The sequence below is a fragment of the Lycorma delicatula genome, chromosome 1, assembly GCF_047948215.1.
Source record: "Lycorma delicatula isolate Av1 chromosome 1, ASM4794821v1, whole genome shotgun sequence".
NCBI classification, from domain to species: domain Eukaryota; kingdom Metazoa; phylum Arthropoda; class Insecta; order Hemiptera; family Fulgoridae; genus Lycorma; species Lycorma delicatula.
In genome coordinates, this window is record NC_134455.1 from 317,597,383 (window position 1) to 317,623,852 (window position 26,470).

General features: G+C 30.7%; 1 protein-coding gene across 1 annotated transcript in view; it reads left to right on the forward strand.

Moving 5' to 3' along the window:
- The window catches only part of LOC142334177 (long-chain fatty acid transport protein 1-like), a 194,267-nt gene extending 172,059 nt beyond the window's left edge, over positions 1–22,208 (forward strand). The window contains exons 8-13 of the mRNA XM_075381986.1: positions 729–872; positions 8,309–8,446; positions 12,571–12,637; positions 14,563–14,653; positions 19,085–19,238; positions 21,311–22,208. Coding sequence (XP_075238101.1) covers positions 729–872; positions 8,309–8,446; positions 12,571–12,637; positions 14,563–14,653; positions 19,085–19,238; positions 21,311–21,468 — 752 coding nt within the window. The 3' untranslated portion in view covers positions 21,469–22,208. The remainder of the gene's footprint in view (positions 1–728; positions 873–8,308; positions 8,447–12,570; positions 12,638–14,562; positions 14,654–19,084; positions 19,239–21,310) is intronic.
- The last annotated feature ends 4,262 nt before the right edge of the window (positions 22,209–26,470 follow it).

Sequence of the window (26,470 nt, forward strand, 5' to 3'; positions counted from 1 at the left end):
AGTTTTCAGAGGTTTCTATTCTTTTCTGTTTTTTATATTTTACTATCGTAGATCATTGCACTCCATAAAAATATTTTAAGGATTTATTTATTATTCTTAAATGTATAATTGATATCAACTGACTTCTGCATGAAATATGTACACAAAAAAGGATATATCCTTTTCTCTTTGGTTTTATAGTGCAGGAGCAGTCTTCATATTTACATTTTTCTTTACTTTCTGTATTTTGTGTGCTTGCATGAAGAGGTGCGTTTATTCAAAGCTGTGAAATAGTTTATTTTAGTTAAAGGATGTGAATTCCGAGGTCCTTTGGTGATTGGGTTTCACACATCTCAGGAATGGTTGACCTGAGACTGAACAAGAGTATAGTCTACACGTTCATACATATCAATCATCCTCATTCACCCTCTGAAGTAATACCTTTCGGTGGTTCCAAAGGCTAAACAGAAACAAAAAAGAAAGAAGTTAAAGGATGTGAAGTATTGAATTTTACAGATGCAATTTGTGAAAAATTGGTGGAAGAGTTTTATTTACATCACTTGACGGGTTCTTTACTATCACAGCATCATTATCTTTCTTTACTATGTAGAACCAGTGGTATAATGCAATTTATTCTGGTTTAGATTTTTAAGTTAATGTTTAATTGCTGTTTTTTTATATAGTGAATAAAGAGATTCAAACTGATTATCATATTCTTATTGATGAAACACTTTTTACATGGTTTTCAGTAAATGGTTATAACAAAATGGGTGCTGTTGGCTATATACCTTGGTTTGCTGTTCCATTCTACCCAGTAACACTAATAAAAGTTGATTCAGAAACAAATGAACCAATTCGGGGAGAAGATGGACTTTGTATTCGTTGCAAACCAGGTTATATGTTTTTATTTTTAAGCATAAATTTTTAGAAATAAAACCAAAAGAAACTGCTACTGTATTCATATCATAATGTGATTAAGTTAATTAGTCTAATTCTATTTTACACATAATTAAGTTAAAAGGTAGTATTAGAACTGTTTTCAGTTTAATTTTTCTTCATTTGATTATAATAAAGTACAGTACGACAAAAAACTGATGTGAGGTAAATGTATTCAGTGTTTTAAAAGACAATTAAATTGGTGATAAGCAAACATACAGATTAACAAAATGTAATACAATAATATTTAGTCCAGAAGTCATTCACTGAGATCAGAGCTGAGGCATATTAATGAAAAACATAGTTGGAGTTAGACATGAATGATTTTTTAGTGTCTTTGTATATCTTTGCATAAAAATTTATAGTTGAATTTCATTTATTATTTTGAATGATGGATATTTAAACCCATCTTGTGTATTTTGTGAAGTCTTTTTACAACCTCTTATTAACATTTTTATCTGCTATATCATATAGCAATATCATAACTTTTCTGCAATTTTATTGATCACTTACTGTGTGGCATTTTGTTACTCATCTTTCTCATTCTCAAACATTAATAATTGTTTGCTCTCTCCTATAAAAGTAAATAGATAATTAAAATGCAATGTAAAAGTTGAAATTTTTATTATAGAAAGTTCATGAAAGTATCAAGAAAAAAGTTCTTGATTCAAAATTGAGTAAAAACAAAACAGTAAAACAAATACCAGTAACCCAACTTTGTAACAAATTATACTGTAGAAACTTAATAATTCAGCATATATGTGACCCGGGTGGTAATAAGATATGAAAAGGAAAACTTTCACACCATAGACAAAATGTAATAGACTTCTATTACATTTTCATCGTATCGTAAGTTCATTGTATCAAATTATTCTAATATTCTATTGTATCATAATTATTAAAGTTGATATATTATTGCACTTAAATATCTTATTTCATAAATTAGTATTTTTACTTCCTTGTATGTTAAAGGAAGTATTGTGGTCACAAATAATTTTGGTTTTCAAATTTCAGCGGAAATATCCATTTTGACCATCCCTGAATCCATTTTGACTAGTGTCAGCGTGACATCTGTATATATATATATATATATATATATATATATATATATATATATGTGTGTGTGTCTGTGTGTGTGTGGTTGTGTGTATCATGCATAACTCAAACAAAATTAGCTGTAGGATCTTAAAATTTTGGATTTTGGATTTAGGACTGTTGTAACATATAGTTGTGCAACCTCCCCTTTTGATTGCAATCGACTGGACCAAAAGTGCCCAAAAAAACTCAAAATCCAAAAAAATTGTATTTTGGACATTTTCTTAACTGCAGTAAGCCCTCATTGAGAGCTTTTCAATGACAAATCATAAGTGCTACTTATTTTCATTGGTTCCAGAGTTATAGCCAAATAAAATTGTAATTAATGAAATATTTGGATCTTACGAGGGAATCCACATCGGTTCGAATTAGACTTCATCTCCTTTTTTTTTAACTTTAAATTTAAATATATTGATTTATTAATAATTAATAATCTCTCATTGTAAAGAAATGTTTACGATCAATAATAATTCAATAATAATAATTTTAAAAAAATATGAAAAAAATATCAGAAGTTATTAATGAAATAAAATTTTATGTACTTTTCATTTAAAAAAAATGTGTATATGTAATTTAGTTAGCATACAAGGAAGTCATGTGGTGTACACATCAGATTTTTTTAAATTAAGGTACATTGTATATTGTTTGTAAACACAAAATAAAACAACTTAATTTAACAAACTAATAAATACTATTACTAGGCCGTTTATAGTTTGCCATTTTGTAGATTTTTAATTTATAAATCTTTTATAATTAATTTCATTCTTATGCTGTAGGTAGATTGTAGATTTGCCTTATAACATAAAGTTCCTAAAATTTGGTTTATTTTAATGGTGCATATATACTTAGAAAAGATAATTAATTCTTCACTACAGTTTATAGAACTTTAACAAAACAATTTTTGAATTTTAATATTTTGAATATACAGTGTGCATTTCCCTCATTAAGAAAATAAATATTAAAAAATAATCATTGTACATAGAAGCTATTATGACAATAGTGTAGGAAGATGAATTAAATTTTATTGTCTTATTATCAAGAGCATTTCCTTGAATGATAACTTTACTTACTATGCTAGGAAACCTGTACATGTAAACTGTTTTTGGTTTCAACCAAAACTGAAAGATATTAAGTACTAAGTGTTGTATAATACTTATTCAGTGACATAAATAATAGCATTGATATCCTTTACTTCAATGTATTGATATCAAATACACAATTTGAATGAACTTTCTCCTTCATAAAAGCAGTAGGAAAAAATCTAAAGGGGTTATCTCTAAAAGGATGATGTTAGTAGCTAAGTACTAGTCTATTGCACTTAGTACATCTATAATAAAAAACTATGTTAATGAAATCTCAAACCATGAATCCCTATGTGACAGTCCAATCTTATCAGGAAATTACTAGTTTGGAGCTCATTTGGCTGAATACAAAAATAATTGTAATTTGTATAAATACACATTGGTTAATGTTGTATGATAGGTACACACAGTATATTTTGGAACGTCCTCATCAGTATCATTAGGTTTTTCAGTAACCATGGTCACCGATCTTTTTTTTACGGGAATCCATAGATTTGTGTTGCTAAACCTGGCGTATGAGCTCGTATGCTCTTGTCATAATGTGAAGGATGTCTATACTTTAGAATGCAATGAACAATTAACGTAATACAATTTTACTTTTGTGTTTTTTTTACAAATAATAAGTCCATAGGTTCAATCTGATATGGAGCACGTGTGATTAACAAAAATAATATAACCATTGTAAAAAATAACTGGATCCCATACCAGGTTTATGATGTGGAATTAAGTAAGTTTTATGATAAAAAATGTTTGTATTCAAACTACTTTAATTTTGCAACCAAGAGGCTTAGAGAGATGAATAAAAAAAATTAAACCTTGAATATTCTACTTTTTGACAGTATACTTCAGATTTCAAAAATCATCAATATTTTTTTTCAGAGCCAAATATATTTTGTATATAATTTACCAAACGTATTTAAATACAAGTAACGTTCAACCCTAAAAGTAAACATTTTAATTTCCTTCCCCAGTAGGACAAGCTGTTTAATGAGGTATTTTTTTTCTGGGCGCAAAACACGAAGTCTTGTTAACAGCAACCTGATACAATATTGTTATAGTAAACAATTTATGCTAACATCAAAAGCAGACTTAAAAATTAAATAACAGTATTATAAAACAAATAAAATCAACAATTAACATGCGCAGTATCATAACAAAAAATATTCTTCTTACAGTGCAGCATAATGTAAAGTGGCTGTGCCGTATGCTAAAGATGAAATAAAACCATAATAATATAGACCATTCGTTCCCAAAGTGGGCTATAACACCCTGTTGTGGGCACTGGAGGCCTTCAGAGGGGGTGGTAGAAGGCCCACAGAAAAAGAAAAATTAGAGGCGTTCAGGGGGTCTAGGAAAACGATGACTGATTAAAAAAAAGGCAAAAATTATGTTTTCCTGATATTTCAAACTAAAATTAAATACCTACTAACACTAGTACAAAAAATTAAAGGGACATTTATTTTATAATAAAAAATGTTTGTATTCAAACTACTTTAACTTTGCAACCAAGAGGCTTAAAGAGATGAATAAAAAAAATTAAACCTTGAATATTCTACTTTTTGACAGTATACTTCAGATTTCAAAAATCATCAATTAAAAAAAATCAGCAAGAAGAAAAAATTGAAAGTTTTTCTTTGTGTTTGATAGAGTGCATGGGGAAATAAAATATTTTCAATAAACTGCATTAAAATCGTTTAAAAGCTTAAGATTTTAGCTTTAATTTTTTTTGTATGTCTACAATTTTTCTGAACCAAAATGTCCCACTTTAAAGAAAAAATGCCAATTTTTTAAAGAGAAAACAATTTTAATAATAATACTTCCAAAAATGATTAAATATGCATTTTAATTGCTCTCATTTAAAATGTAAGTTTCAACTCAGAAATAGGATATGCCACATTTAATTACAATAATTTCAATTGCTGTTTTTAAGAGTCCATCCTAAAAACAGCAATTGCAGTTATTATTTTTAACAGATTGTGAGTTTAAACATTTTGGGAGGCACCAGAAAATTTTTGATTCTCAATGTTGGTGGTGGGCAAAAGGTTTGAGAATCAATTATTTAGTTTTAAAAATCTAAATTAAAACAACAAAATTACCATCTGGTGTGTGCCAAATGGGATAAATTGATGAAATACATTATAGTAATGATGTATTGGAGTAATAATCAAATAGTTGAATACAAATGCACGGCCTTTAGAAATAACAAGACATTTGAATACATCAAATTGTTCTCTAAAATATTCTGAATGATAACCCCTCATCTAAATTTCCAACACAATGCCGCATAACAGACACAGTCCACAAAGATATGGTGTACCATTAGTTGGCAGTCATAGTGAAATGGGTGCATCGGTCTGGATCATGAGATTTCCATGAGTGAGTCTAGTATGCCCTATTTGCAAATGGCAAATAATAACCTCCTCCTCTATTCCTGTATGAAAAGCTCCACAGTGACAATGTTCTTAACTGAGCGAAGTTAATTGTTGATGGTAGCATTCCATCCACTCTGCCACTCATCATGAACCACCCTCTTCAGAAAACATTCAAGATAATCCGAAACAGTGCAATTATGAAAGGAAGCTGGAAACAAGCTTCTTTTGTTGTACTATCAGTGCACTCATTGCCTGAAATTCCAATATGGCTGGGAATTTAGCAGAAGCTCACAGTTGTATTACAGTGACTTATTTCAGAAATATACATAATAACCTGATTTAACAAACAATAATCTGAATAGACAAGTAATTGTCAAAATCTTGGGCTAATTATATTTAAGGCCTTATTAATAGCCTACAGCTCCGCAATGAAAACACTGACGATGCTGGGAATGCCCAACACCAACATGTAGATTCTACTATCAACCACAAAAGCACAACCAACAGGATTATCGTAATTAGAGCTATCTGTAAAAAATACAGCATCAGGATGTACAATATTGTAAAATTTTTCTCAAAAGATAACCAAATTTGTGTATTTATGATACAAACAAAGACTAAAGGAGTAATTTATGAGAGAAAGTCACCAAGTGGGGTAATAAAATAGAGTTACAGTCAGAACTGGAGGTAATTATTACATTAAGAGATAAGAAAAGGCAATTAAATCTGATTGAATCTAACAGGGGAGTAGATCTTGGCTGTTCCTGATATAGATTAGATGCGGGTTAGAGAACACCATGCCTTAGGCTGGATGATTTGGTCACGCTTTAATGTGTGCTACATAGCAGCAGATCATTTGGTTTCATCTGTACCAAAGAGATGACTCACCATTGTCCACTAGGAGACTTATTATGGGGCTTGAACGAAATGCACCAGTAGTAAGACAGATAAATGTGTGTTGGACTACATTGAGTGTCCTAAGTGCAGTGGTTTGTGCCGACAAATAAGCCATGCAACCATAGTCCAAGGTCAAGGAGATAGACATCAATTGACAAGATGACAAGCATGCTTTTATTTTCCAGTACAGTTGGAAGTGTAGACTATCCAGATCTACACATAACCCGAACTTTTCTCCACATAACAGATGATGGAGTTGTCCAGGAAATGGTATTGACATAATTCAGTCATGATTTTCATTTAGCACTTGGAAACATTCGATAGCATACAGCTCTCATATTCTGGAAAAGACGCAGAGTAATTCTGACATAGGCCTTACATTGAAGTTAAGTAAAGCCCTGTGACGATCCCTTAGTGCACTTCTGTAGTCTTCATCCCACAAGGGACAATAGGCCACCTTGGCTTTCCAGATGTTAGAGAGATATTTTCACTTGCACTATCGAGTATCAGATGTGTAAACTAGGCAAGTTGGTAGATCATAGTATTTCTCTTGTCATATTAGATAAAAGAATCATTGTACCTGATCCATTCTGCTTTTCCAGCTACCCATCTGCATGGCTGGCTTTGAATCAAATCACTATTATCGACAAAGATAACAACCGGTCCTTGGTCGCTTTCACAAGTGTTTTTAGAAATGTGCCAGGTAAGACATGAAAAAAGGGATGTTGAGTACAGTGACAGATTGATGCACGATTTGATGAAGATGACATAAATATGTACGACCCATAGTTCAACTAGCAAAGATCCAAGTTCTGCCTCAGTCTATCAACTGTAGTACCTTGAGAAAACCATGATGATGAGCCCCATGAAAAGTGATGCCAGTTACTAGACAGTGTAAAGGAATCTGTGGTAACAGATCATCCTCACTGACATCAGAATTTGGGGGAAGTACAAGATGTAGATATTCATTTTAAATGGTACTAATTCTTCATTGCTACTGCAGGGATGTTTATAGGCAGTGGAATCCGCATGGCTAATATGTCTTCTTTCAGGAAAATAGCCACACCATCACATTTTCTACCCTTAGTTTGATTGTCACATTTCTTGCAGACGTGGCTGCGAAAAGACACTTCATCCTGGGGATGGAGGTGAGTTTCCTGCAGACACAACATCAATGGACTTCCTTCTTTTAATTGGATTTCAGTATTCTCAGAACAAGAATGAAGACTGCAAACATTTCAATGAATAATACTTGTATCCATAAAAATTACTTTTTTCCTTTTATATAAAAAACTCTATATGCAGATAAATTATCAAATATTATCCAGTTTTCTTACTTCCTTTTATAACTTTTAGGAAGTGCTTATTTATTCAGGCACTTCATCTGCCTGCAACTATATCCTCAAAAAAAACCTTGAGATGATGGTGGGGATTTGGAAGCCTTGGAGGCTGTAAATACTGTACCAGGCGACAATTTTTTAATAGATTCCTTCCGAGAAATCTTAGTAGTTTGCTGCATAGTGGTTCAGCAGGAATTTTATTTGGAGGTGTATTGACAAGTGGTTTTTAATAAACCACTGATGATCTTTCCACCAAAAATATCCTTCTTCCTGCCTGGACTCAATTCTGTTCTCGTTTTGCACATTGTTAGAAAGAGCCTGGACAAAACTAACACTGGGCTGTACAGGATTCCTTATGTTGAGGGATTTTCTGTATTCCCAACAAACCACAGGAAAGGACACTTTCTGTTCAGCACAAATCCTTAATATAGTCTGTTTCTCTTTACAATGGAGGCATTTTCAAGACCTTGCCTAAGGTGAATCTTTACAATTAATACATTTTTCAGCTTCAGTGCATGCACTATCATTATTTTCTGTACAGCTGCAAGCATTGTTTAGTTTATTTTTAGTTAATCTTGTATTTAGAATTAATTGTTTTTTCTTTTAGGTGAGCCTGGTATATTGGTTGGTGAAATTAAAGAATCAAACGCATCAAGTCATTTCAATGGATATGCCGACAAAAAAGCATCAGAGAAAAAAATTATACATAATGTTTTTAAGGAGGGTGATAAATTCTTCAATTCTGGTTAGTTGTGACAATTATTATTTTTTTTTTTATGTGACCAAATAAGCAAAATATCTCTTTTAATAGTTTACTGGATTACACACAGTGATTAAGGGAAATTAAAAATTTTAATTTACATTTTAAATACAGTTTTTTTAGAGGATGACATTTGATAATAAAAATATTCATGAGGTTTAATAGTATAAAATATGCCATTTCCATGTTTCCACAGTGTGTAGCTTTTCAGTGGCATTTAACATGATTCAGTATAATACTCCCAACAGGAATTGTGTTGCCTTTCAGTTCTTCTACTGTATCAGATTGAATGTAGCACATGTTGCTTTTAATGTGATCCCTGCAAGAAGAAATTGAACACTGACAGGCCAAGGAATCTTGAAAGCTATAATATGTCTTATTATTTTTTGAAATAAACATTTTCCAAACAACTGACACATAGATGCCATTGAATTTGCGCTATGTAGTAATGTTGGTCTGTCTAGTTAGAAGCAGTAATTTTTAATCATTTATGAAGGTGTTTTTACACAGTTTTTACACAGTCCAGCATGGTGATATACTGACCAGACTGACAGTAGTTCACTAGTCACAAGGGTATTCTCACTAAAAAAAAAAAAAAAAGGTGTATATATATTTATATATATTTTTGCTATATAACAAATGCTGTTCTATCAAAGTAGGATTTTTCTGGACCAATAAAAAAACATCCTGGTTGAATGGGCTTCATCAAACAGTGATAAGTTGTTAATTAACTTGTCATTTGCATTTATCTGCATTCACAGAAATGCCACCGATATAGATGATCATTGAAAAGACAAACTTAGCCAAAACTGCGTAGTGTGCAGAATTAAACAAATTTTTTTAATCACCATTACAAAAAATGTGTGCATGAGCATGCACACTTGCATGCGTGTTTTTATTCTTTATTATCTTTTTAATTGAACAAAAATTAAAGAGACAAATTCATAAAGAAAAGACTGGAAAATGTTGAACTAATAATTGGTTGAAATTGTTATACACAGATATTATCTTGCTAAACCTTAGCTAGAAATTGTCATTATTAATTTTATTATGAGGTCTGAACTTTACATGATGAATGTGTTAGCTATTTGTTAGCTTTTTGCTATTTGTTGTTGAGATTTAATCCACCAACAAGCTGCATACTGTATTCAAGACCAAGAATATGTGTAAACAGTGCCTTTCAATCACTCAATTGTCAGTGTAAGACTTCCCATTATTTTTACTTCCGTTCTTCGGTAAATTCACTTTTACTCTTACTCTTCAGTCAGGTTTTTTTAAAAATAAAGTTATTGTAGAGCGTACAATGGAACATAAATTAACGGATTATTATTACCTGCTTGAATTTATTTGGAGGTAACAGTATAATAATACTGATCTATTTGATAAAATAATACATACTATTGTAGAAACATGCTTTCTTTGTGAATTTATAGATAACATAAAATATAGTAAATCTACAGAATTTAAAATTAATATTGTAACAAGACCGGTATAGTGAGCCTGAATAATGGATTCCTGCTAATTATAAAAGTAGTAGAAAATTTATTTAATTGGAAGGATCCAGAAAGGAACAAAAAGGACAATGCTTTTTGTCTGAAATTGAGACTTATTCAGAATTTAAGGAGTGCCCAGCTTAGTTGTATACACTGGTGTTTTTAAAACAACCTCCTACGAGGCTACCACTGTATTGGGAAAGGATCTCCCAATCGATTTAGTGGTGAAAGTTCAGGCGGCCATGTGGAAATTGCGAAGAGGCAGGGAGGCCAAGGTATTTGGGATGTGACTTCGAGCCGGGCCTGTACGGAGTGGAACGGTGATCTCAATGCATTGGATCTAAATTTTGAACAGTTGCCTATCTACACGGAGGAGACTTTACAGCCTCATGATGGAAGCATGGCAGCAAGAATGACACGCCATGACTAAGGGAAGGTCTCTAACCATGTAAATTTAAACCAGTATTTGTTTCGGTTCTGCCTGGCAGCTGATGAGCTGTGCATCTGTGGGGAGGTCCAGTCGAACGAACACATGTTGTTTGACTACCCAGCTCTTGGGGGGCTCAGAACGTAGGCCACCCTGGAACTTAAAGGTCAAGGGGAAAATTGGCCACTCACAAGCAGTGAGTCAATGTGGTGAGAGCCACATTGTCAGACTGTGTGGAAGTTCCTTGATGCGGTTGCTTTGTTCAATTGACATCAGTAGTTTGTCTAAGGGAAAAGACTCCTACCGCGCTGCTGTAGGAAAGTAGCTGAGATATATGGCTGGCTACCAGCCAGATTAAGGCTTCAAGCGGTTTAATGGTTGACAGGTACTTGCTCGGATATTCAGCGGCCTGGGCATGGCAGCAAATTTAATTATTGATAATCATATATGTTTAAATAGTTGACGGGGTGCACCTACTCATTTTAGTGATATATGACAAGTGGGTGGTGGGACATATAAGCGAGTGGTGGATGGTACCACGCTTATTCTGCTCATGCTTTTAGGTTAACTCTAGGAGCTAATTAGGACACTGATCGCTAAACTGTTTCAAGGCTCAGTAGCCGTTTGTAGCACAGACATTCGATCTTGTGCTTTAGGTTGACCGAATGGGGTGGTGGCAGGAGAAATACCAAGCAAACCAACTCTCTTTTTGTCAAGAATAGGTCAGTTTTACAATTGTCTTTTGTTGTACTACCCCTTAACACACAGTACACACCTGTTGTACGGTGAGAAGGGACCAGGCTTAGAATTTACGGGAACAAAGCCTCGGTTGATTCTTCTCATGCTTTGACTTGGGTCAGATCGTATATGTAAAGAGGCTAACAGTATAAATAACCCAGTTAGACCAGCTAAAAGTGCAGTTCGGCGAAAATCTGTGAACCAATCTGGGAGACGTCGGTCCTACAAGGGCAGTTCAGTGAGAGGCTGTGAGACGTACGACGACGGTCCAGCATGGAGTGTCACAGGTGCGAGTATGCGAGCAAGTGTGCAAGATGTCAGTCCAGCGAGGAGCGTATTCAGTTCGATATAATTAAGGTAACACCAAGAGTAATTTAGTAAACAAGAAAGTATTATCGGTGAGTTATAGTAAAACTATAAGTGTATATCCGAAAGAAATAATGCAATAGACTTCATTCATAAACTGTTAAGATAGACAAAAAAAGGGGTTTGCAAGTAAGACTAGTGGTTAAAAAGTGTTAAAACTAGCGGTTTCGTTATTAGTGGGTCTGAATACTATTTTCTGTTTATATACCTGGAATAAATTCTGAATGATTATTTATTTTAAACTCTCTTATGTCTAATCTGTATTTGTCACTTACTATAGACATAATTATCACTATTTGATGTGTTGTTATTTACGTGTAATAATTTTGATTGTTATCTTTGTTGATTACATTATGTATTTTTCTCTGTTTTTACGTCATGCTTACTGTTTTGATTATGTTTTGTTTGATGTCATGTAATTATCGATTACCACTATTATCCTGAATATTATTTGATTGTAATTATTGTATTAATATTTGTGTTCATTAACTGTTTTATTATTATCACTTATTATTATTATTATTACTATTATCATTATTGTAATTGTCACCATTGTTATTATTATTAATTTGCTTGGTTGTAATTTGAACATTTTTAATCAGTAAACGATAATTATATAAATTTATAAATTGTCAACAATCTTTCAATATCCTGATTGAGCCATGCAGAACGCGCACATGCGCCCACCTGACAATATCTTTAAATAAATTAATAATGGAAATAATAAAAAAATTAGCTGATTAATAATAAACCTAAAAAATACATATTCGTAAAGTAAAAAAGAAATTAATGAAGTTAGAAAGAGAATTTGTTTAAATGTAATTAGTAGTTTGAATTGGTGAAGCATTGTTGAACTTTGTATGCTGCAAAATACTATAAATTCCAAATATAAGGTGGATGAATTTTATTCATCCCCTCAGAGAAAACAATTTACTAGAAGTTATGGCAGTTTGAAGAAGCAGTATAATTATATCTGGCTATATTTCTATAATGGGATATGAATAAAAAACTTGTTTTCAGTTCTGCAAAAATAACAAAAAAGAAATTATTTTGAAATATATAAGCATATTTCTTTGTAATCACAGGTGACTTATTGATGAGAGATGAATACGGTTATTACTACTTCAAGGACAGAACTGGCGATACATTCAGGTAGGAATAATCACACTGTAATAGTTAAATAATAAATACTTTATAATATACATTCACTAATAAATAGCTATATACACTAATAAATTAGCCATACATACATAGCTAAATTATTGAAATACATTAAATAATTTACGTTGTATTATGCAGTTCATCAAAATGACTTAATCTTTTAACTTAGCTGAGAAAAGAAAATGTTTTTCATATTTTTGTGATTTATTTATTACCTACTAATTTTTCTGTATATTAGTTATAGAAAAAGTGGCCCTTGTTTGATTGTTATTTCAAACTCATTTATCACCCAGTTAATAAAATTTTACTGTCGTCTTTTTTTTTAAATAATGAAATGATTTTGCATAATTAAAATTAACAGGCAAATGTCTATATTATAAATTTATTAAATTGAGTGGAGTTTGTTTGTATTATCCTGTTATATAATAGTTCTGTATTACTCTATAAGAGTAGCTGTTTGTATGATATTACTTTCACTGATGGAGATCTAATAGCATTAATTATAGTTCTAAAAATTAGAAAGAGATTTTTCAGTCACTTGTACTTGTACGCAGTCAATGTTATATTATAATGAAACAAACAATAAGAAAGATAGAAAATCAGCATAACTTAAATAATTTTTAATATAAAAATACAGACCTTTGAATCATGTTGCTACAGGAGAATATTGAAATAGATGGGTCAGTGAAATTTTAATAAGAGATGAGACAGGAGACAAATTTGTGACAGCATCTTGTAAAGGGATCCAATTTACTAATTAAAGATGTTTTGATGGTTCTTAAATGCTGTTATGGCGAGTTTATGATATTACGTATATCATTTGTCTGATTGGTGTATTCAGTAATGTACCTAAGAACTTTCCACTAGATCTGGATTCTCAAAAATCTTTTCTGTTATTGTTACTGAAGTGGTTATGATTAGATAACCAAGGCCAATTCAAAGCCAATCAGCTGGAATTTAAGCTCCTTATAAATAACATAGACAATACTGAGTGGTATAGTGTTCATATAGTGAACACTTCATAATGAGGACATCTGTTAGAGAAGAAAAAAATTTTTCAGGTAAAGAGTCCACAGTGTGGGCAGCTTAGTTTGAACTAGGCACATAAACAGAGGGAATGAAGAGATAGGTGAAAATTGAGGTCACACTGAGCAATTTTGCTCATTTACTAAGGTGAAAGAGATGATCTATCTTTCCTGCATGGAGAAATCACACAACTAACTCCTGAAAGATGGTTTATTATCTTGTGTAGTAGATAGTAAAATAATGAGTTAATGGAAAAATGATGAATAAAATTAACATATTGAAACATGAGCCTGAGTGTACACCTTCAACTTACAATGTTAATAAATTTTTGGTTAGTTAATCATAAATATTAATCCAGTTTAATTAGCAATTACAGAATGTAAATAGTGAATAATAGTCATAATATCTTAGTAACTGTGAAATATTGCTTTTATTTCTGTATTAACCCAACAGTATTTAATTGTTGTTCAGCTTTCATTAATTTAATATTTCCTATAAAGTCTAATCAGTTATTAGATCCATATTCGCATTATTCTGTCTGGCCTCTTTAATAAAACACTGATTAAAGTATTGCTTTCTTTTTATTCGCAATGCTTATAACTTTTTAGTTATAAAAATATGATTTTATAAAATATTCAGCAACTGTGATCACTGAATTAATTTTTTTTAACTATCTTACTTTCTTACTATCTTACTTTCTAACTAACTATCTTACTATCTAAGTAACTATCTTACTTTCAGTTCTTTGCATATTATCTCATCAAGAAGAAATTTGCCTAAATTTATAAAATTAATAACTAATCTTTCTTTTATTGAAGTGATTAGTTTTTATTTTATTAATATCAGAGTTTGTATTAATATTTAATTCTTAAATTTATTTTTTTATTCAGGTGGCGTGGAGAAAATGTTGCTACTTCAGAAGTAGAAGCAGTTATTAGTAATGTAGTCGGGCTAAAAGATGCTGTAGTTTATGGTGTTGAGGTTTGTATACTTTTTATCATTTAAGAAATTATGGTAATGTAAAATGGATTAAAATTCTTTAAATCTTATTTTAAAAATAAGCATAGTGTGCTATTTACAATCTGTACAGGATTCTAATTGCAGTTATAAGATTAGAAAATCTTCTTCTTTCTGATTCAGAAAGAAGTGAGACAGGGATGCAGTCTCTCTTTTTTCAGCTTGTACATAGATGATTCAATACTGTTGTTGGACAAATTTGAGAATGAAGTAACAATCCAAGGAAAAAGAATAAAGAAAGAACATCTCTAACATTTACAGATGACATTGTTCTTTTTGCAGGTACCAAAGATAATTTGAAAACTACTGAATGATGTGGATTTATTGCAATAAGAGAAATTCTGTTTAAAAATAAATAAAACTAAACAATGGTGATGAAATGTGTTAGAAACAAAGGAGGATGTTAAGAAATCTTACCCTACTAAACAACATTTGTGTGTGTGTGTGTGTGTGTGTGTGCGTCCTCCTTAGCTTAGCATCGGAATGATAAATCACTAGCGGAAAAAACTGATTCATTAGTACATGTCTTGTGGTGGTATTTATATTTGTTATATTTATTACATATCGATACACTGTTTAAAATTTTTATACGAAACATTTTTACGACCCCCAGACGATACCCCCATCCACTCCCAATGGTACCTGTCGGATGAGATATTATCAAGTGCCCCTGGAGCCCCGTTCAGAAATTTGGTGAGGGAGTGTAATAGGGTGCCACCATAATATCTCGGCAACCTCTAAACTGATTTTCAAGATTGAAACTGATATGTATATTAAGGCATATATATCAGCAGATCGAGCGCTAACTATCTAATGCATTGGGTACACTCTGGCCGGATCTTGGTGATCTGGAAATTAAATTGTTTAGTCCTATGTTTTGATTACACTCACCCACCATAAAATGTACTGATCCAATCTTTTACTAAATACGTTGAAACCTGTGCCTTAGTGCAGCTGTAAAATATAAACTTATGAAGACTAAAAAGTAGAAAATAAAAAACTATTTAAAAAAAAAAAAATGTTAACACCACTTAAATTAAACGCACTAAAATGTAAAAAATAATTTTAGGACAGTATTTCAGAATGGATTTGACAACAAGCTTTGGTGGTGAGACTTGTAAGTTTATGTGAAGGTCATAGCTTCAAATTAAAAATTTCATGTTTTTACCATTTTTTTCTTATGCGGGATGAATAGTTTAAAGAGTGGGATGCAGACACTGAAATACCGTCATAAAATTATTTTTTACAAGTTAGTGTGTTTAATTTAAGAGTGGTGTTTTAAATTTTTTTTACATGTTTTTTATTTATTTATGTGATTGTTTTTCTTCATAAAATAATGAACTATAATAAAGAAGTAGGCACCGGAATGTACCGATCACTAGCGGAAAATCCTGATTTGTTAGTGTCAATTTCTAGAGTTAAATTTCTAATTTAACTTTCATTATATCAATTTTCATCATTAAAAAAAATATATTTTTACACAAGAGGTAAAAAATTTTGGTCACCTAATAATCCCATTACGAGACGCTGCCTGCCCGGAGGGCCTCTCTGCAGAGGCGTACACTAAAAGAGGAAAAATACAAGGGATTAAAATTACAAGGGATGGATGAAATAACACAAATATCAAAAGCAGATTGGCGTAAGCAAGGGAGCTTTCATACAGAAAAGAGATCAGTTAGTATTAATTGTAGTTCTAAAAATTAGAAAGAGATTTTTCAATCTCTTGTACTTGTTTGGAATCAGTGTTTTATGATAGTGATACAAACAATAATAAAGGTAGAAGATCAACATAACTTAAATATTTTTCAATATGAAAATATAAAAATACAAACCTTTGAATCATGTTTCTACAGGATAATATTGAAATAGATGGGTCAATGAAATATGAATAAGAGAAGAGACAAATTTATGACAGAATCTTGTAAAGGGATGAACTGTGTTGATGAGCCAGTTATTAAGATATCCAGTTTATTAATTAGATATGTGTCTAGGGTTCCACTCATGTGTAGAAGAATGTGTGGAGGGTAAAAACTGTAAAGGAAAAGAAAATCAAGAATGGAATATAAAGAAAAAAATGAGAAAATAAGAAGTGTGCGTGTAAACAAAAGCAACCAACTAATGCCAAAAAAACAAAAACTTCTTAGAACACCACACTCATTTTACGCCTGGACAAATAAAAATATGTTCCATTAGAGCCTCTAAAATTCATCTGGAGTGCAGGAAATTAGATACTACTTATTTAATTTCAGTTGACAGTAATCATTTATTGTGACTAAATGCAAGCATCCAAATTGTGCACAGGTATGGTAAACAAGATTATTTCTACACATCATGGTGCAGATGTAGGACCAAATGAGTTAAAAACTTAAAAATTGTAAAACAAGAAAACCACATAACTCTGTTATACTAAATGAAAAGAAACTTTAGATCTTATTCACTCTGCTTACATTCTAAATACATATTTCCATTTCAGACAAAAATCAGTTTGCAACAACTTTCCCTGAAACTTTAGTGGAGAACATCAATGCTGATGTTAGCGATGATGGCCACAAAATTAGCTGAAAAATATTTTAATATAAGTAAAAATATCCATAACTAAATAATGTCTCATTTGTCATTATAATTTGTTACTTTCTATAACTTTTTACTTTTTTATTTCCTGATAATCAAGAATTTCATATTTTTATAACTCAAGTATCTTCACATCTTAGCAATTGTTTTTATAAACAATGGAGAAGTTTGCTAAGTGTGGTAAAGCTATAGGGCAAAGCTATAGGGCAAAGCTATAGGGCTGGTGGGGCATATTTCCTGGGTACCAATGTGTAGAAGGCACCAAATAGCCCACCATTTTTGTGTAAATCAATAATAAACATATGAAATAATAGAAACATTTTCAAAGTATTAATAATCAAAAATAATTGTAAACCATGAAATCATCAAATAAGTCTCATTTTTTTGCTTTTCTCTCCTTCCAACTATCATTGTTTTTTGTGTTATACAGTGCATGCACATATGGGATTTTGGTGGAGGGAAGCCATTGCTCCAGGTAAAGTAGAAACTAGCAACACCACTGTTCAGTGTAGTATTATGAAGTAGGTGGAGTAGCTTCTTTTCTTCAGATGTTTATATTATTTAAAGATATACGAGGTTTGATAAAAAAAATATGCGGAATTTTAGTTCCTCAAAAAATCTTTATTTATTCATCAATATTGATTTTGTCACCTTCAAAGTACTCCTTTTTAGACATAATACGTTTGTACCAGCGCTTTTTCCAATCTTTGAAGCACCTCTGGAATGCAACTTCTGGTGTAGTGTTTAGCATCTTCAGTAATTCTGTCTTTATCTCTTCAATGTTGACAAAACATTACCTTTCATGGTTCTTTTCAGATTTAGGAATAGGAAGAAATCACAGTGGGCCATGTCCAGGAAATATGGAGGCTGAGGCGTCATAATGGTGTTTTTGGCCAAAAATTCATGAACAAGCAGTGAAGTGTGAGCAGGTGCATTATCATGATGCAATTGCTATGAATTGTTTTGCCACAAATCCAGGTATTTCAAATCATTTCATGCAGATAGCATAGAACTCCCAAGTAGTAATCCTTATTGATTCTCTGATAGTGATTTGGCGATTGTCCATAATCATTTTCTTCACTTTTTCAACGTTTGTCGTCGGATATTGATGTGCTGGGACGTCCAGGGCGCTCATCATCTTCAGTGTCTTCATGGAAATGTTTGTGGCACTTGTAAATTCTTGTTTTATTCGTAGAAAAATTGCCAAAAGCAGCATTCAAAAATTGCAATGTGGTGCTGTACTTATTCCATCCTTAAAGCAAAATTTAATGCAGATTCTTTGTTCCATTTTTCCCACATGTTAAAAATCGTCAATCATACCAAAACATGTGTAACCTTTTCAACAATGAACTATAAACTAAGTATGTACAACCAACTATAAACTAACAGTCCAATATGGCTACCAATGTAAATATGTTAGGAACAAGTTTACCTACACAACAAAAAAGAATTGTGACAATTGGACTTATACAGCCTATGAAATTTAAACATTTCACATATTTTTTTATCAAACCTCGTATAATCAATTATTTCATTACTAAAAACTCTTTCACTATTTTTAATATATGTATATAGATGTAATATTGAATAATTTTTTATGGAATGATGCTGTTGAGTTGTAAGGGTAGTTTGAAGTATATAGTGAATATGTTAATATTTACTATTTACTTATAACTTTGCTAACGTATAGTTGGTATATTACACTGCTTTTACAGTGACTAGTTATGTACCTCTTTCTAGTTTGTAGCTTCATTCTCTAACCTACATTTTATCATCTTTTTAAAATAAATAAATTTAACATTTTATCTATGCTATATGTTTCAGATACCAAATATTGAAGGTAAAGCAGGAATGGCAGCTATAGTTGATGAGGAAAAAAAACTTAATATAACTCATTTACAAGACGGAATAAAAAATTCTTTACCATCATATGCAAGACCTCTTTTTCTACGTGTTATTGAACATGTTCCTTTGACAGGTAAAAATTCTAATTATTTTTATTTAATTGTAATTATTTATAACAAACTTAAGACCACTAACATGATTTACACTTATATAAATTGACTGTATTTCATTTATAACCCTAATATCTTTTAGCTTTTTTTTTATATTACAGATATCTTCTAGCATTTTTCAGATGTCCAAACCCCATACAATTGCAGAAAACCTCATATTGCCTGCTGTATTGAAATGGTTAATGCTTTAATAGGCATGGAAGAAAGAAACAAATTGAAAAAAGTCTGCTTTTTAACGACATTGTGTCAAGGCAAATGAATGACATGGTTGCCAATGTTTGTGATTAGATAATTCAGAAGCGAGTTAAAGTGAATTTTTTAGTATTCAGTTTGATAGATTAGCAGAAGTTACAAACATTTCTCAGTTCTTATGTTTTGTGAAATGTGAATGTGACAGGGACAGGTTAATCAAAGAAAGTTTGTTGTTTTACAAATCAATTCCTGGTTGTACAAAAGAACAATGTCTTTTTTTTTTATGAAGCTACTAAAAACTATAACATAGTTTGGACAAAATGTATTGCAGTATGTAGTGATGTAGTGTGAAGGCAATAACAGGAAAGAACAGTGGATTTCTGAAAAAAAATTAAAAGATTGTCTTATATCAAGGGCAGAATGGACACACTGCTTTCTTCACAGATATGCTCTTGCCACAAAAAATATGCTGAAAAATCTGAAGCAGATTCTATGTAAGGCTGTAAAACTTGTTAATTTTATTAAAAGTTGACTATTACAAAATAGGCCATTTTTTTAACTATCCGATGAAATGCACAAAAAGAAAACATCTCTCTTTTCCATACAGAAGTCAGATGGTTTTTGCAGGGAAAGCATTAACTCGGTTATTGGAATTGTGAGATGGATTAATAATATTTTTTCAGGATAAACAAACACCATTTTCAATGTTTTACAGAATAATGAGTATATGGCTTACTTAACTGATATATTTTCACATTTAAATGACTTGAATGTGAATTTGCAAGGATGTGATAAAAATATTTTATAAATGACAGACAGAGTTCATGCTTTCACTAAGAAACTTGATATCTGTATTATCTACCTTCAAAGTAAAAATTTTGATATGTTTCCATTCACTTCAGTTTATATTGAGAAAACTTTGGATGAAGAAGACACTGTTATTCTCTACAGTTTGGATAGCATAAATATGCATTTGTGTAAGCTAAAAATTCAGTTAGTGGAGTATTTCCAGGAAGATAAAAATGATTTTTTTTGAAGAAATAGATACTGAATCCATTTAGTGAAAATGTTGTTGCTGCTACTAAGTTACCAGTTGAGATTCATAACCACCTCATTGAAATGTCTGCCGATAAAACATTATAACTATAATTCACATCTGATTTAGATACGTTTTGGCTTACTTGTCAAAATGTATATGGAAATTTAGTTATAGTATTGAAAATAATATTTATTCCCTTATGTTACGTTTTACCTCTGTGAAAAAGGGTTTTTCTTGTATGGTTGTAGTAAAAACTAAATATAGGAATTGTCTTTTATCATTTGAGAACAATTTTCTTATGTGTTTTTCTAACTTAGATCCACATATGGAGAAACTTTTGAATGAAAAATAAACATAACCATCTCATTAATTTATTTTCTTTACTTGTGTACTTTTGTAAAATGTTTTTAATAAATGATCTCTTTTCTCATAAAATGATTTTCTTATTGTTTATGTTTAATGTTGTTGGATATCTTCCCTTTCATATCACCGCAACCTCCAGGTAGAAACGTGTTAAAGAATACTTTCAGTATTATCACATCAATAGTATAATTTATGTTGATGTAGTTGTAATAATGCAAATTGTTTATAATTTATTATATTCTCTAATTAAATAAACTAAGACTTCTGTTAATTATTTAAAATTTTTCTATTTAATTATAAAGTCAGAATATAGCAGTATCATAACTATACTATGTAAAATTATACATATGCAACAAATAAAATTATTATTATTATTATTATATACAAGAAAAAATACATATATAATTATTGATTAATTTTATTCTCTTTTTTTTTTTACAGCTACATTTAAACTGAAGAAATTAGATCTTCAATTAGATGGGTATGATCCCTCAAAGATTTCTGATCCATTATATTTTATGGATCCTCATAAAGGTCAATATGTTCCACTGACAAAAGAACTTTACCAAGAAATTATTGCAGGTAAAAGACGGTTATAGTTGTAGATAGATATTAAATTATTATTTAAAAAAATATTGAAAACAGTTTTAAAAATAAATTTATATATTATTAATAAAGATTGATTTTATGTGGATAAAGGGTTAGAAAATTAAATAAATTCTATAAAATCTATGCTTCCTTAGGAATGGTGTATAATACGTAAATGTTTTTTTGGAATTTGGTGAGATTTAGATGTAAATTATCGTTGTTTGAATGAATTATATTTTAAATATATTCTTGCCATTTAAAAAAAAAATAATAATAATGAAAACACTTGAAAATTCCATGAAATTGTGTTTATTTTTCTTTGTAGTTTAATATTAAATTAAAGATTTTGTAATATCTCACTATATTCATATTATTTTATATGTGAATTGTATTCAATATTCTGTATGAATATGAAATTTTATTTTTAACTGGATGAAGATGAACACATTGTTCTTTTGTCTTAAAGACTTTGTTCTGTTATTCTGGCTCTTTTTGTAATAAAATGATAAATTTTAAATAGTTAAAGGTAACTCATCTAGAAAATTTTGTCTGTTGATTAGTGTATATTGATATATTTTGTAATTGTTTTATGGTTTTATATTAGATTACATCGTTGATTAAGCAATAATAAATAATATAGATGTTTTTCATTACTCACGAAATATATATGTATATTATATGTTGTGTTATTAAGGAAGGTAATTAAGAGAATAGATTAAATTGAATATATCATTAAAACTGATAAAAATAAGATTTTTCATTCTGAATGTTGTTATCTTTGTAGTATGTTGCATCTTGACCAAGGTGTACAAAAATAATTTTCCTTTGTGTATAGTTTTTCATTTTCCTTCATGTATAGTTTCCTGTATCCTTATTTACTTTTGCTATTTTAATAAAAAAAGAGGTCTAAAATGTAAATAAATTTTACTGTTTGTTTATTAAACTATTATCATAAATTCTATTAACGTTTTTCTTAGAATGCTTAGATCCTTTTTATCTTATACAATTTATAATTTACTATAGAATTCTGTTAATTGAATTTAATAGAATTATAATTCAAGATTATAGAAAGTACAAGTTTCTAGAAATGCAGCTTTGTTTAAATTTATAAATTTTTGTTTTAATTTAGGATGAAGTGCAAGTGCAAATAAAAAAAAAGATTTTATAAATGTAGTCATTATACTTTGGAATTAATGAAAAATAAACCTGCTTGGTATCCATAATGAATTCATTTTCATCCAGATCGAACAATTTGAAACTTGTTAACATATAATTTGAAATTTGTTAAATCAACTGTTTGGTTGAGTAAAAAGGATCTCTTATAGGCTTATATTACATGAAGTGATATTTTTCTAGACCAGGGATGAGCCATGCATGACTCATGGACCGTATGCAGCTTGGCTCACATTTTTATGCGGTCCATCAAAGCTTTACTTTTTGAGTTTTTAAATATATATTTATGTGTTAAATTAGAAAAAATGACCATTAAATTACAAAAAATATAGATATACTTTAAAGCAGTTGCTATTTCATATAAATCTGTTATGAAGAGAACTGGTTGTAAAATCCTGGCGTTTGTTCAGTTGCTCAAATTTTACTTAATGAACTGCAATAATCGGTTAATGCTATTGACTCACACTTGGCAGAGTTTGCTTTGAAGTGTTACTAAAGTCAGAAAGTCAAAGTAAGTTGTTTGCTTATTTTACCAGAACAGCCAGCAAGTTACGCACAAGAGCGCATGCGCTCTATACCTTCACACTAGCAGTAGTGAAAATCTTTTTGATCATATGGACTGCTTGTTTCGCAATAGTTCTTCAAGTTTAATTAAAAGTTTTTCACAAATCATAGAGCTTTTTTGCTTGTATCTTGTGTCTACTATTTTTGTAACTTGTTAGTATGTCATTATAATAAAAAAGGTAGTCAGTATTCTTAAATTTAAAAACTAATTGCGTTGACCGAAAATTAATTTTCTTATGATTTTTTTTATAAACATTTACCCTATTTTTATACTTGCAAAAATGTCCTCAAAACAAACAAAAAAACGAAAATTTGGGGATGAAAGTAGAAGTTTTAATGGAAAATGGAAATTGGTTATTTTTTCACTCTTGTAAATGACAAAGCTGTTTGTCTTTTATGCTTGGATTCAGCATCCATGTTAGAATAATATAATATTAAACAGCATTACAAGACAAAACATGAGTAGATTATTAAAACATCCAAGGCCAAATGCGGAAAGATAAATGTATTCAATTGGAGAAAAGCTTAAAATAATAACAAAATTTATTTAAAGCTCTAAGTTTTTCATCAGATTTGGCAATGAAAAGTAGTAGTTACATTGTTTGTCAGATTTTAGCCAAAAAAATTAAACCATTTGCCGATGGAGAAATGAGTAAGGAATGTTTGCTGCCAATTGAAAATCTTGACAAACTAATTAAAATGACAAACTAAATATGCTAACCCATCTCTACCTATTCATGCCGATATAGATTTAATCAATCAGCACCCGAGGCGGAAGTCCAGACAGAGATCCACCTGTAGCACCTGCCGATTGGGTTAATGACTTCAACACAAAGGATCACTGTAGCAAGGTCAGAGTATCATTAACTCTAACCTTGTGACAGATCCAACTCTGAGGGTACCAGGATTTACACTTCCCAGAAGACAGTGGTGTAACATCAACAGGATTCGCCCAAATCATGGTATCTGCAATAAGAGCCTGACCCAATGGGAAGCTGCGGAAAGCCCACAATGTGACCGATGTGGAGCTGAAGAGCAAACAATTGCCCACCTGGCTCTGGTTTGTCCAAATACATCTTTTAGAGACTTGCTACAAGATATCTATGATCTTACTCCCAAAGCATTGGAATGGCTGACCCATTGTGACCTGTGTTTGTGATGAAAAGGTGCAATAGACATGATATTGTTAAATTATTGTAAAAATTGCGATTTTGTAAGTTCATTTGAATATGGAAGAATAATTGAAGACCTATCCAAAAACATTACTAGAACTTTATGTGAATACATCGATTCCAGTTTTAATATAACTGAAGAAATGGGTTCATTGATGCCAATGACAGGTACTGCAACAGGTAAAGGCTTCTACAATGGACTAAAATCTCTGTTGGAGAACTTGTCAGTTCGATTGGAAAATATTGTTGGCATATCAACTGATGGAGCATAAGCAATGACAAGCATGAATGTAGGAGATGCGGGATTGTTTAATGAAATTAAAAATTTGACAGGGAGAGAAATATGTTAGCCACTGCACAATTTACCAACAGAAACTTTGCGCAAAAACTTTAAATATGCTAAATGCCACTTCGCTTACAACAAAACTTATTAATTCTCTTAAATCTCAAGCTTTAAATTATTGCCAATTTAAAGAGTTTTTAACATATTTTGAAAGTGAATATGGTGATGCAATTTATAACAGAATTATGTTGGTTGAGTAGAGGTGCTGTGCTAAAAAGAATATATAACTAAAAAATTGATATTCAGTTGTGGAAATGAAAGAATATCCATTTTCCCAATTCAATAATAAAGAATGGATGCATGATTTTGCCTTTCTCATTGATATAATTTGGCATCTGAATGACTTAAATATGGAACTTCAAGGAAAAATCCAGTTTATACATAACATGTTTGCTTTCAAAAGCTTTAATTTTTTCAAACTCAAAATTTGGAACATCTGATGTTTGTTAACTCCTTTAGAAACGCAAAAATATGCTCAGCAAATACAAAAATTAATAACCGAACTTGAATTGCAGTTTAAAATATTTAGTTTGGAAAAACTGTTCTTAGTCGTAGTATTTTTTCCTCACCATTTAATATAGATGTGGAAACAATACCGGATGAGTTGAAAATGGAATTAATAGATTTACAAAACAACACTGATTTTGGAAATAAATTTTCAGAATGTAGACATCCAAAAGTTTTATCAAAATTATATAATTTTCCAAAAATTTCCACGATTAGTGCATGCATGCAAAAAGTGGAATGATTTCATTCCACGTTTTGGAAGTACTTATCTTTGCGAGCAATTATTTTCCGCAGTGAATATAATTAAAAGCGGCAACTGATTGAGGCCAAATGATGTAAGATTAGAAATCTATGTGCAAGTTGTTGTGTCATCTACATCTGTAAATATAAACCAATTGGTGGCAAAGAAGCAATGCCAAATTTCTCATTAAAATTTGTTTCAGATTTTTTCCCATAATAATTATCTTTTGCTGTTTTTTTGTGGTATTTCTGCTATGTTTTATTTGTGTTGTTACTTTGTTTTGTTAATAAAGCGATAATTTGATCATCTAGTGTTCATATTTTATGCATTTCTTATATGCAGCCCACACAAAAGTTTTAAATTTGTAGTTGGCCCATTGCTCATTCCTGTTCTAGACTATAATGGAGGGCTTATTTATTATAAGTGGTTGAAATGGGTTCTGTTTTAATCCTCAAAACTTAAAAATTGTACACTCCAATGAATTGAGTAACATACTCCAATAAACTAGCATAATTTATAATACGTAAACTAACATGGGCTGAATGACATAAATAACTCGCATTGTAAATGCTAAAACTAATGATCATGTTGTTTTTTGATTGAAATAGTTGTTAACATCAGAAAATGTAAATTTCATTTTATTACACAGTGTGATGATAAGGTCAAGATGGTCTGTGTTGAAATAAATTCAAGATAAAGTAAATATAAATATTGGAATACTGATCTCTTCCTTCCATCTAGAATGTTTCCAGGTTCAAATCCTAATAAAGACAGTTAGCTTTATATTGATTTGAATACTAGATCATGGATACCGATGTTCTTTGGTGGTTGGGTTTCAATTAACCACACATGTCAGGAATGATCAACCTGAGACTGTACAACACTACACTTGATTTACATTCATATATATCATCCTCATTCATCCCCTGAGGTAATACCTTAGGGTGGTTCTAGAGGCTAAACAAAAAAAGAGAGAGGTTCAAATCCATGTCAGGATTGTCATTTTTCATACA